This window comes from Drosophila sechellia, chromosome 3L, assembly GCF_004382195.2.
Source record: "Drosophila sechellia strain sech25 chromosome 3L, ASM438219v1, whole genome shotgun sequence".
NCBI classification, from domain to species: Eukaryota; Metazoa; Arthropoda; class Insecta; order Diptera; family Drosophilidae; genus Drosophila; species Drosophila sechellia.
This window is the reverse complement of record NC_045951.1, coordinates 13,037,024-13,048,982: the sequence shown is the minus strand read 5'-3', so window position 1 is coordinate 13,048,982 and position 11,959 is coordinate 13,037,024. Positions and strand designations below refer to the sequence as shown.

Below are 11,959 nucleotides of genomic sequence, written 5' to 3'. Positions count from 1 at the left end.
GTTGATATACTAATAAAAATTGGCATAATAATAATAATTTTATCCTAACCAAGTCAACTTTATATTTTCATAGAATATTTTCTCAGAATGCTGTACGCAATAAAAGAAATATAAATAAAAAATTTCAGCGTGTAAAGACCAACCTAAACATCACAATTTTACCTTTTTTAGGGAAATAAAAAAGCTATTCTAGAAAGTGGAATGGAAAAATTAAATAAAGGTTTAAGTTTTAATATCTTTTAAAATAATAGGCAAATATATGTTTTTGTGCTAAAAACAACGTTTTAATTTCATTTTTTAGTTTTCATGTATGTAACAACTAAAGTTAAAGTTAAAACATTTATTCGAGTCGTTTTCGATGTAATGAAATATGGCCATCCAACAACGTCTTAGGTGGATGCCGCTGGTGCCTGAGAAAGTGTTTCGTTAACTTTTTGAACGAAGGTAGTTACGGTATTAATTCCTTGTTTAGCGAGCTCCTAGATAGAGAGAAAAGTTCTTAATTAGAAATTTGTAAATACTTTACGGAAAATGCGTTTTTTCATAAATTTATAATGGATAGAATGAGTCTTAGCGACTCCACGAAAAATGACTATTAATTAATTAGAACTCGATTTATTTTGTTATGATTAAGTATTTGCTTTATAATTACCTCAGCCTTCGGTTCAAATTCCTGTATCTTCTGAGCAAATTCCTTGAAACTGGCCGCGGCCTTGTCAATATATTCCTTGATGAGATTGGGCTCGGCGGGCTCCTCACGGGGTACGCGGGCGGACAGAGCCAACTGAAATCAAAGTGGCACATTGTAGTTAATCTCTGAAAATGGGTCCTGCGTATGTGTGCCAGGACTTTGGGCATTAACTTACAGCGAACAGGGCGAACACGAGGATGCAAAGTGCGAGCTTGGCCATTTCTGTGTTGGTTTGTTTGTAACTGCTGTGGAACTCTGAACTAGAGAACGATGACTTGAGTACTGATTGAACCTCTACCAAACTACTCATAACGACACCTCGTTTTGCGCAGCAGCCAACCGAATTTGAGACCGGCTTATCGGCACTAGGAAGGCCGAGCGTTTAGAGCTACGGAGCTGACCCGTGATAAGCGTAATTTTTTCCGTAGCATGCTGTGATAGATTGCTTCGCCTAACAGCTGAGCGTCTGCTTGGCTCAAGAATGTCTACATTTGTTTAGTCACAGAAGATATCCGCTTTAGGCAACCGTCAAATAGTTAATCTCTGTAGCATTCAATGGTCCTCGATTTCAGTATTCTAGCACTTGGACAGCAAATAAGATTTAAATATATAATTTAAGAATATTTTGTTTGAATTTCAACAAGAAATAATTATGGGATTACCACTGTATAAATTTGGAATATACAGTTCTTACAATGGGTGCTTATCATTTCAATGGCTCGCATTGCTAAGCCATTAAACACCAAATATTTCTAACATTTTTGCAATAATCTTTTTTTAAAAGTTAAATATATACATATTTATATATGTTTAAAGCCAAGAGAAAACGCTATAGTCTACTTTCTGTACGATTAACAGGTATATAATCAATTTAATAATATACTATAATTTCCATTTTACCGGCTATCAATGCGAAGCACGTGGCACGTGTTAAAGTTTTTATTGAAATGCTTGATAAGGCGCCCTACATTCCAAATTATGTAATTGTACAAAATAAATATTTATAATACCGAGTCTTAGAAAACTTGACGACGCCACCCGGAAATTTCCAACGCCAAGCTAAGTTGGAGAAATACAAATGCGATTGGACTTGGACAAACCAAACACCGCTTTTAGAATGTTCAACCACAGCTACTCTTTTAGACTTTGGATATACAAAACGTAAATTTAGCTTGGTGACATCATCTTAAAAGGCCAATAGAAATAACGAAACACTGTTATCACCATAGTTGCTGCGGTAAAAATACTGAACTAACAAAAATATTCTATACTTAAGCTCACCTCCAGGGGTTAAAGCCATTTGAATGATGAATTCGCAAATTTAGTAAAGAAAGTAAAGTTCTCTGATTTTGAAAGCCGAATAGATAAGGATTTACTGGTAATAATAAAAAGAATAGTAGTGGTTGCCAACCAGAGGCACTCTACGTCCACCCGATAAACACTCGGTCTCTAGGCACCCCGTGTTTTTTGACACCCTACTTGCGGCAATACAAAATATTCGAGTGTTTTACCAACGTGGTGTTTTTGTTACGAGTAAAAAAACCACCCGAGGCCTGCTGCGCAAGAGCCGTTTGGTGAGTGGACGCACAGTCAACGATCGGCCGCAGGTCATTTTTTGTACGCCTAAAATTTGTATGGGTGGAAGCGCGACGGGTATAAGAAATGAAGGGTAAAAGGGAATACCCAAGAAAAATTTCGTGCTCATGTCTTTGCTCTTTGATGTACTCAATGGGTGCCAGCAGTTCTCTGTTGCCAACACTGCCAGTTTTTAGCGTAAGCAATGTACTAACATTAACGATATGTTAGCCATATAAAGTAACAATCGCGTTTTTTTTAGTTTTTATTATATTGCAACAGTATGATCTCACGGATCAACTTTCTTGGCTTCAAGGGCAATCCATTTAAACAATAAAGGTGAAGTGCGATGCTGAAGTGGTTTTCCCAATTTAAGCACCAAAAGTAGTTAGTCGAGACTAGAGTTTGTTTCGGAGCACAAAGTGCACGACTCTATGCCTCGTTTTCGTCTTTTCCCCCAGACACAAACAAACCCAATTAAGTGGCAGCACGAGTCAGAAGACCCAGACCAGATAACCAGAACCACCAATAAATTTTCATTTGGAGGAATGAAAATATTTAATTGCAATTTCGCCAAGTGGCTAAAATTTTGGTCGGGTTAAAGTTCTCCTAGGGCACCGAACTGAGGATGTGCTCCGGCACTGGCGGATGACATTGGGGCAGGGGTGGCCCCAACGTGGGGTAGGTTCGCAGACGGAGCAGCTCCAGAATCGTCTGCAGTTCCAGCACATGGGCGTAGTTGCGGCGGACATTTTCCATAAGCTGCCGATGGGTCTTAATCTGTGACATTCTGCGGTGGAAAGAGAACATATATTTGAATATAAAAGTGTTTGATTTTTTCTTGAAATTCGGTTATGGTATATGAGCAGTGGTAAAAATACTTTTTAGTTCGTCTTGTTGTTTAGATACATTTCATCTTATTTTTTGATAAGTACGACGTTGTGGGATTGCAACATACGTGTTTAAAATCAAAACTGGTTTTGAAAGCCTTAAAAGTTATCTTTTGCGAATTTTGATGAACATTCGAAAGGAGTTCATTGTTCGGTGACACAGTTTAGATTCTGTTTAAGAGGTTATCTTACCGCTCGCGCTGCTCGCGATCCCGCTTGTCCTCCATCATCGTATCGCGCAAAGTGTTTTGGAAAGTGACGTCCACCTTGATACGCTCGATTTTAAAATCGATGGCGTGATTGCTGCGCTTTATTTCCAAGGTTTGTGCTTTCACCGCATCGATTTTGATGTTGCTTCGGTTTGGGCACAGATTAGTTTTCAGTTGGGATACATTTAAAAAAAAAGTAACTTACACACGATCGATGTTTTTCTTGAATACTGCTATCTTTTGTTCGATCACTCGTTCGATAGCTCCGGCTATATACTTCTGACGTTCTGTCTTAACCTTTTCCCAATTGCGAAGGATGTTAAGGAACTCCATTGAAACCTTGCATTTCTCGATGGCATCCAGCATGTACTTCAGATACGCTATATTGGCCTTGTACAGCTTGTGTTCCCATTCCTTGAAGATGACCTGACGTCTAAATACTGCCACTCTTTGCATGGCTTTAATCTTCTTATTTCCAGCTTCCTGCATTTATTAAGGTTGATAACATTAAAAATGGTTATTACTTTCTTGTTATGAGTGTTCACCTGAATTTGGCGATTCACATCGTTGATGTCATCCACATGCATGAGAACTGTGTTTGAGAGTTTTGTGAACTGGCCCATAACCGAGACCTCAACTTGACCCATTGTGAGGGTCAACTGGATGGTCATGTTTCTCATCTTTTCTAGCTGAAACAGAAAATTCATTCGGGTTACTCCAGAAATATAATATTTAAGCTTGGAAAGATTAAGCAGAAACCTTTTATAATTGAAAATGATTTAACATATTAAAAGGGGTTGTATTATTTTTTCAAAACGCTCGAGAGTATGCAGCGGTATTTTTCCTGAAAGCAGCATGTTTCTAAAGAGTGGAAGGCTTTCCATACTTACGTATGTTTGGATGCTCTCTTCGGAATTACGTTGAGTCAGGATCTTGGACTCCTTGAGCGCTGTGAGGTCCTTGTTAAGGACACCCAGGAGGGCTTGGCTGTCGAGCAGCTGGTAGCCTATACCCTTCAATCGTAACTCGCTCTCAGTCTTCTGGCGACGCAACTTGACGAAGGCGTCCCAAGACTTGGGATCCACATTCGGCGGACACTGTTTTGGTTGATCGAACTCGGCGAGATAGTTAAGGAACTCCAGGACATCGTCGGGCAGAGGGAAGGGAGTACGATGACTGGGCTTTCCGCTCAGCTTGTTCGAGGCCTCCATGCAGATGAGTACCGAGTTGAAGACCTTACCGGGCAGTTTGGGTCGCTTCTTGAAGAGCTTTGTCATCTCGTGGGTGGCATGTGGAACTAAAGGTAAGAATTGACTTCGAAACTGCCGTTCGACGGCTCGATCACGGGTCTGCTGAACCTCCAGTCGCGTTTTCACATCGAGAAAAGCCTTGTCATAGAAATCGAGTAGGTTGCTATACCGCGTCATATAGTCGTTCAACTTGTCGATGTCCTTGCGGAACATGGTGTAGCGTTTGCGCATTTGAACCCTTCCGAAATTGATCTTTTCGAGGGTGAGCATGCGCAATTGCCCCTGTTTGAGGGCAAAGTCATATTTCAGTTTCAAGATCATCAGTTCAGCTACGCGCTGGTTGAGCTTTAAAATCTGGGCGGCTTTGAGAGCCAACGTTTTCTCTTCGTTCTCATGCAGGATTCGAAGGTACTTGCGACGGTCCAGTTCCAATAGATGAACTGCCTCCTCGTAGGCGCGAAAGATCTTCTGCTCCTCGAGATTAAACTCATGTGGCTGCTTCTTTTGCATGAACTCCGGCTCTGGGATGTCCTTCTTGATCTCCTCTTCCCACAGTTTCTCCAGCACCCCGTCCATCATCACTATGAGAGCCCGAGCCCAAAACTCTTTGCTCCAAAGAAGCAGTCTTCCCTTCTTGCCACCAGTGTCGATTGTCTTTGGCTTTCGGCGGTTTATTGCCTTAACCTCGGAGTCGTCCACCTCCATGATCTGCTTGATTACCTCATCCTTTGCCAGCGATGGGACCGTAAGTTCAGGTGGCTTGAACTGATCCATATTGAGGAGCCGCAGCATAATGTTCATATTGTCGTAGATCTTGTTGAGCACCACGTTAGTGTTCATCACGCTGTCGATGGTGTCCTGCTTGAGTTGCTGAGCCTCGTGGAAGAGTTTGTTGAACTCCTGTTTGAGCGGATCATTTAGATAGAATCGGATTTTGCAGTTATAGTTAAACAACTGGTTCGAGGTCACCAGGTTCTTGTCCTGCAACTGAAAAACAGGTGCCATTATGTGCTCGTAGATACTGGGTCCCTCCACCACAAATGGCTTGAGCTCGCGCAATCCTTGAGCAACTTCCACGGTCTCCTCCTCGCCCACCTCGCCATCTTCGATGGCAGCAGGCGGACCATGACCGCCAGCGGCTGGAGCAGGCGGTTCCTCCTCCTCGAATGAGCCTAGGGAGAGGCGTAAATGGTCCTCCAGGTCGTAGAATCGGTACTTATCGAACTCTGACATTTCAATTTTCCTCCGCACGGAGAAGCTTTCGAAGTTGGCATCTGCGAAAATGGAGCGAACACGATAGTTAATGCTCACCGCATCGCGGGTTACCAGGCGTAGGATCCAGTCACGAATCCTTGACTGATCTGCAATGGCCCGTTCCAGCGATTCTCGTTCTAAGGCACACAGTTTATGGGCCTCCTCCGTGAGAGCATCCAGCCAGCGATAGTGGAAGCAGAACTTCTTAAAGATGCCTTGGGTTTTGCCCGTCTTAGAAATATCGTAGTCGATTAGCGCCGTCACCTTGGCGGCAAAGTCCTTGATGCTGTTAAACAGCTTCTCGCGCTTTGCTAAATCCGCCCGGGTGTACTCTTCTTTAACTTCCTGCCGCTGACTCAGTGGCACGAACATATCCACCTTGTGGACTATCTGCTCCACGAAACAGGGAATGCCCTCTTCCGTGGGCAATGGTAAGGCCACGTTTTCACGAACAAAGTCCGCCAGAGAAGGCAGACGCATTACTCGCATGCTCTTGTTGGCCAAAAGGATAATGAGGTATCTGCACATCAATCATATAATATAAATATAGTTAAAATGAAATTATATCAGATAGTTACTTCGAATTAAAACATTCCTTCACTCGCAGTATGTACTCTGTTTGCATGCCCAAGTTAAGAAATCTGCAGATCATAAACGGTTTCTTGGCCCGTTTGTGCTGCTTGAAGTGAACAAGGATACCGCCAAGACTCCAGGTGACCAAATGTTTGGTCATGCCGGCACCGAGAATATAGCTGAAGTGCCCCGACTTGGTGGAGGCGATCCACTGCAGTTCATCCTTCTCGTTCAACGCGAACTGGTCAAAGTTCAAGTTGTTGTACTCGGTGGCCACAATCTCGATCAGTGCCCATCTGCCTACAGGCGGCTGGACACAAAAGAAGCCGTATTGCTTCGGCAGGATATATTCTCGCCTATGAAGACGCTTGTCCTTGCCCCAATTGTAGAGCCAGAGTTCGGTGGCGAAGCCAGGACGCTTCATGCTATGATCCCGATTGATGAAGACCATCAAACGGGGTCCGTCGGCCAGCAAGAAGGTGTGTATAAAAACTTGAGACAGTTCCGGCGGGTTCATCTCAAAGTAATGCGTTAATTTGTGCGGCCTGTTGTCCACCTGAACAACGTGCAGCACCTTCATCTGATCCTGAAACACCACCCAGCTGTCGTTGAACTCTAGCCCCACCACTGCTGCTGTCTCCATTTTAAGATCGCACAGAACATGCGGCAAGCTGGCCCTCTCGAAGTGGATCAAAACGATGCTGGCATCCAAAGTGCCCACGACCACAAGGGCCAAGCTGCGATGGTTGCACATGGCCGTTGCGCCTGGAACGGACACTTCGCACAGGGTGTTACCTTTCGCCAGGTCCATCATGGCCACTCCTTCATCGTGCAACACGCAAACGCACTCGTCCTTGAGTCCCTGCACCACTCGAAAGGTAATCACCGGTTTTCCCGTGGGCACCACGGGTTCTAGCGATACTGCCCCATTGCGGTCCACAACCACCTGGTCAATGTGTCCAGGGCGGCGCTCGGCGTAGATTTCGCCATTGTTATTGCTCAGAAAGCGGACCACCTCGTTTAACCGTCCTTCGAATTCCCACTCGAGCTGGATTGAAAGGTGGTAAATGATTACTAAAGGCTGATGAAGCAAATTATTAATTCTATAAATAAACCTGCGATTCTTAAATGGAAATGGAATGGAATATATATTTCAGTCCTCGTTATAAACCTACCTTGAAGACACCCGCCTTTTTCTTCACATAATATGCGGTCGTGCTGTTCCAGATGAGAAATCCGGATTTGTGATAGGTAAGGCCGTGTGAGCGCGGCATTTTTTCCATTTCGGTCACAGAATCGGATTCGGGTGTGTGCTGCCATTGTGGCTTTAGGGCAAAACAGGCCACGTCCACTGATAGCAGATGACCAAAGTCGTTGGTGGCGTACAGGGTGTTATCCTCGCCGAAGCTTAGGCATCGGTTGCAGGACTTCAGGAACTTCTTGCCCAGCTCCACCTCAGCCACCTTGTACAGGAAGGACTCCTTTTCAACGGTGCAGATTTCGTAGCATATGATGGTCATGTCCTGCTTGTTCAACTGAATGATGGAAGGCAGGCTTGTGAAGCTAATCACAATGCCGCGTTCCACTGTGGGCACATTGGTGAATTGCTCCAGGACCAAAGTTCCAGTGCGGTAGTTGAAAACACAGAGGCAATAGTCAGGATAGCCGCCCACAGCGATCAGAAGATCCAGCTCCGAAAAACGGATGTCGGTATAGCTCATCATGTGAGCTAATAGGAATTTGGAATTTAGTTGATGAATATCCGCATCCTGAAAACTTACGGGGTATGGAGCTGAACTTCGCCATATCCGGATAGCGGTATATATAGATATTTGGCCTCAATACGACCTCGGCAAAGGCGAAAAGAGGAAAACGGTTGTGGCCAGCAAAACAACTGATACTTAGACCCGTGGACACCGTCTCCGCCTTGAAAAAGGTAACTGCCTTCGTCTGCATATGGACAAACTTCATCGCGTTGCCATTCCGCTGGCACAGGACATCGGGACCCACATTCACAATGGTGTCCTTGTCCCAAATGTTGCACCAACTGTGGACTGCGTGATTATACACATATTTTTGGGGAATATTCACCTTAAACTCACCAAACTGTTGATATTATATTCATTTTGGTCCTGTTTAGTTATAAAACGTTGATTTCCGCAAATAGATTACCCGATTTTCGACTGGTAGCCAACTAGTTCCGAGGTTGCTAAGTTAATTGTTTAAAGGTTCCAGTTTGTTTCGTATCCCAGGACAACCTTTGAAACAAGAGAAGACATGGTTGCCCTTTATTTATCGGATAAAATATCATATTTTGCTTATAATATAATTTTATAAAGCATATCCTTAATTTTACTATATAGTTTTATATTACTTTAAACTTTTTTCTATACTAACTTAAACTTTAAAACTATCTTCTTTGCTAGCATAATGACAGCATTATATGCCTAAAACAGCCCGTGTAGACATCATCCTTCAGTGGATGTGCTGAAGGAAACCGAATCAATTCTTAGTGAATAATAATTAAAGCAGAGTCGTGTCATATGACCTATATGGCTAGAAATAATGTTATAAGGGAGCTTTGCCCCAGTACTTTGTCCCCGAATTTCCCAGGCGACACCATTTTGACCCAAGTAAATTGTCTTGCCCACATTCCCTCAAATGTACAAACAATAAAAGTTCTGGACCATAAAAAGCCAAAGTCTTAGCCAAACGTTGCCCGAAGCGCAATTATATTTGTTTGTTTTTTTCCCCGGCTGAACGTTACTTTAAAATTTGATGCGGCTTGTTATTTTTATTGCCCAAGAGTTATGGTTAATGGCGTTCCTTTTTTCCGACTCTAAGCGGCAATAGGTAATTTTTTACGGGTCACCGGGGTGTCGTTGCTTGTGTTTGCGGTTATTATTAAATTTCAACCAATTACACAATTTGGTTTCATACATTTTATGTCAACAAGGCCATTGTTTAAAAGTCATTCCTTAAAAATAATAGCTTATTTTTCTTGAATAATTGGGAGCTTGGATATATTTACACAATTTGCTAATTTTCCTTTTTAAAATAGACAAATCTAATGAGGCTAAATTAGTTCAAATTGGCTAAACGCACATAAATTAAATCACTTTTCTATCGATTTATTCCAAGCGGAAAGCAATTAAAAACATTTTAGCATAGATTTTCATTTACATGGGGCCATAAATTTCATTAAAAGCCCAAAATATGTTTAAACAAATTCCTAAAGCCCGGCTCAACGCCGAAAACTAATGGCTAACAACAAATAGAATGCATGTTAAATTGGGCCAACAACGGAAATGGTCTTTAGGCCGTTGGGCCAGATTTGTTTGCTGGTCGTATTAAAACTAATTTGCCGGGGCTTACTATTTAAATTTGTTAAACTTTCCACACTCTAACAAATTACCTTAAAACGTTTGGAGAGCCAAGCTGAATTTAATATTAATGTGGGGACTTCCCATTCACTAATTTTCCGACCCGTCGAAATGCTAATGAATAAAAAACTGGGAAATCCGAAAGGCCCGTGTGGGTTTGATTCGGCAAGGCAAAGAGCTCGGGGTGTGTGGGTCAAAAGGACATCCCTACTTTGTTGGTTCCTTGCCAGACGCTTAGCCATCTGCCAGCCAATTGTGTGGCCTATTCAGCTGTTGTTGACAAGACGGAAGGAAGGAATTTTCAGCACATCGGCGCAATCTTTTCTACAAAGTTGCCTTTTTTACGACGCTACCTGTGGAGGATGTGCCATGTCCCATCGTCTTCTTGTTGACGTCGTCTGGCCTTTATAAAATATTTATTGCCACCATCTGAATGGAGTGGTGGTCTCGCCATCCCATTCAACTGCCTTGGGATGCGGATGCGGATGGGGATGCCATTACCCGCCAGGTGGGGTTATTAACATGTTAAGCAGTTATGCAAAAAAGAGATTTTGATAAATTGCTGGATTCGACGACCATTTCTCTTGATGCATTGTAAATGCGCTCCATGGAATTCCCAGGAATTTATCAGTGGCACGGAGAAAGGAGAGATTTGTTCGACTTACTTAGGAAAATGTGGTTGGAGCGGATATTTTTAAGGAACGGCATTTGAGGACTTTTAGATCCTGAATGCATTATCTGCAATGGTTTCTACTATAATATTCGTTTAAGTAGTTTGCTGTAACTGATAAGTAATTTAAATGTATACCCTGGGCAAGGCCCATCTGTGGTCTGTCTGAGTCTTTCGACCTGCGGGTTATACGGCAGGATAACCGATAGGTTGACCCCTGACATTGTTATATGTTCAACAATATTCGAAGCTTTACACATGTATCCAATTATGGGATGTCATATCTGCTGCCAGATGATACCGATGCCTTCGGGAGTGGCAGAGATGCATACTACGGCTACTACTTATGGCACAATAATGATTTACATTGCACAGCTAATGCGTTTTTAATGAGTGCCTGCATGCTATTATAAAAAGTTGTGTGCAGCGGAAACTTGTCACCAGAGATTTGAGATTTCCCAGCCGAACAATGGGAAAGTTTCCGGCATCGTCGTCTTGCCGCAAAGCCGCCTTAAGCGTTTGCAAAAGTTCTGCAGCACTCGAGTCATTAACATTAAAGACATTCCATGTTGCCCTCGTGGTGTTGGTGTGTGTTCGAGTGTGTGTGTGTGTGTGCAGATGGCGAAAAAGTTCGCCCCCATATGGGAAGGCAGCACTGCAGGGGCACATAAATAATTGAGTGGCGCCCCAAAGTAGGCAGCAAAGTGCACCCAGCAAACTGCAAACTGCAGACAGCAGGTGTGGCCATCGGATGTTAAACAGGGTGGCTCAGCGGGAGGTTCAGTGGGTGGTTCAGTGGGTGGTGCTGGGTGGGCTAGCCATCCGAGCTACTTGGTTATGCGAATGCTGTGGGCTGCATTTACTTAAATGGAGAAGCCGCAGGGCTAAAGCGAATGGGCGTGGTCTTGATTTTGGTTTTCTATTCGCTTAAGGATATTGCATTAAATTAAAGTGAAATTGAAGAGATGCTATTAAGGCAACGCTATTCGCACAAGTTCTAATGGAATATATATTAGAGTTAGCTCAAGTAGGGCTTTGCTAACTTTTACCTATGAATTAAAGAAAGCGAATTTGATCTCTATAATCTTCTTATCCCTATCTTCGTTTTTATATATTTATAATTGCTTATAATGCATATAGTCAAGGTAAAGGCATATGTAAGGGTTATTTAAAAAATTAAATTATTCTATAAAGAATTTAAAAGTCAATTTTTAGAATAGATATTGGGTCTAAGAGTTTTCGGTTATATTACAACGTTTCATAGCTTATATAGAGAAGCGTTCCCAAATTTAATTAAATTATTTAATACATGTTGAGTTAATTTTTAATCAATTGTTTGCATTTGACTTTCCAACGAGCTGTTTATGCTCTTCAGGAATGGCAGCTGATTACGCTGTGCTGCTATGCATTACAAGAGCTGTTGTCGCGCAACTCGTTAAATTTCCATCAGGGAGCGTGTTGTGC

At 42.6% G+C, this 11,959-nt stretch overlaps 1 protein-coding gene across 1 annotated transcript; it reads right to left on the bottom strand.

Moving 5' to 3' along the window:
* Positions 1–260: 260 nt before the first annotated feature.
* On the bottom strand, positions 261–8,636 carry LOC6605562. Its single transcript, XM_032718973.1, has 11 exons — positions 8,545–8,636; positions 8,224–8,489; positions 7,618–8,171; positions 6,448–7,490; positions 4,256–6,389; positions 3,911–4,054; positions 3,571–3,848; positions 3,349–3,510; positions 867–3,056; positions 653–784; positions 261–479 (listed from the first exon to the last, which is right to left on the bottom strand). The coding sequence occupies exons 1-9, from the start codon at positions 8,565–8,567 to the stop codon at positions 2,876–2,878; spliced, it is 4,785 nt and encodes a 1,594-aa protein (XP_032574864.1). The 5' UTR covers positions 8,568–8,636; the 3' UTR covers positions 261–479; positions 653–784; positions 867–2,875.
* Positions 8,637–11,959: the final 3,323 nt, after the last annotated feature.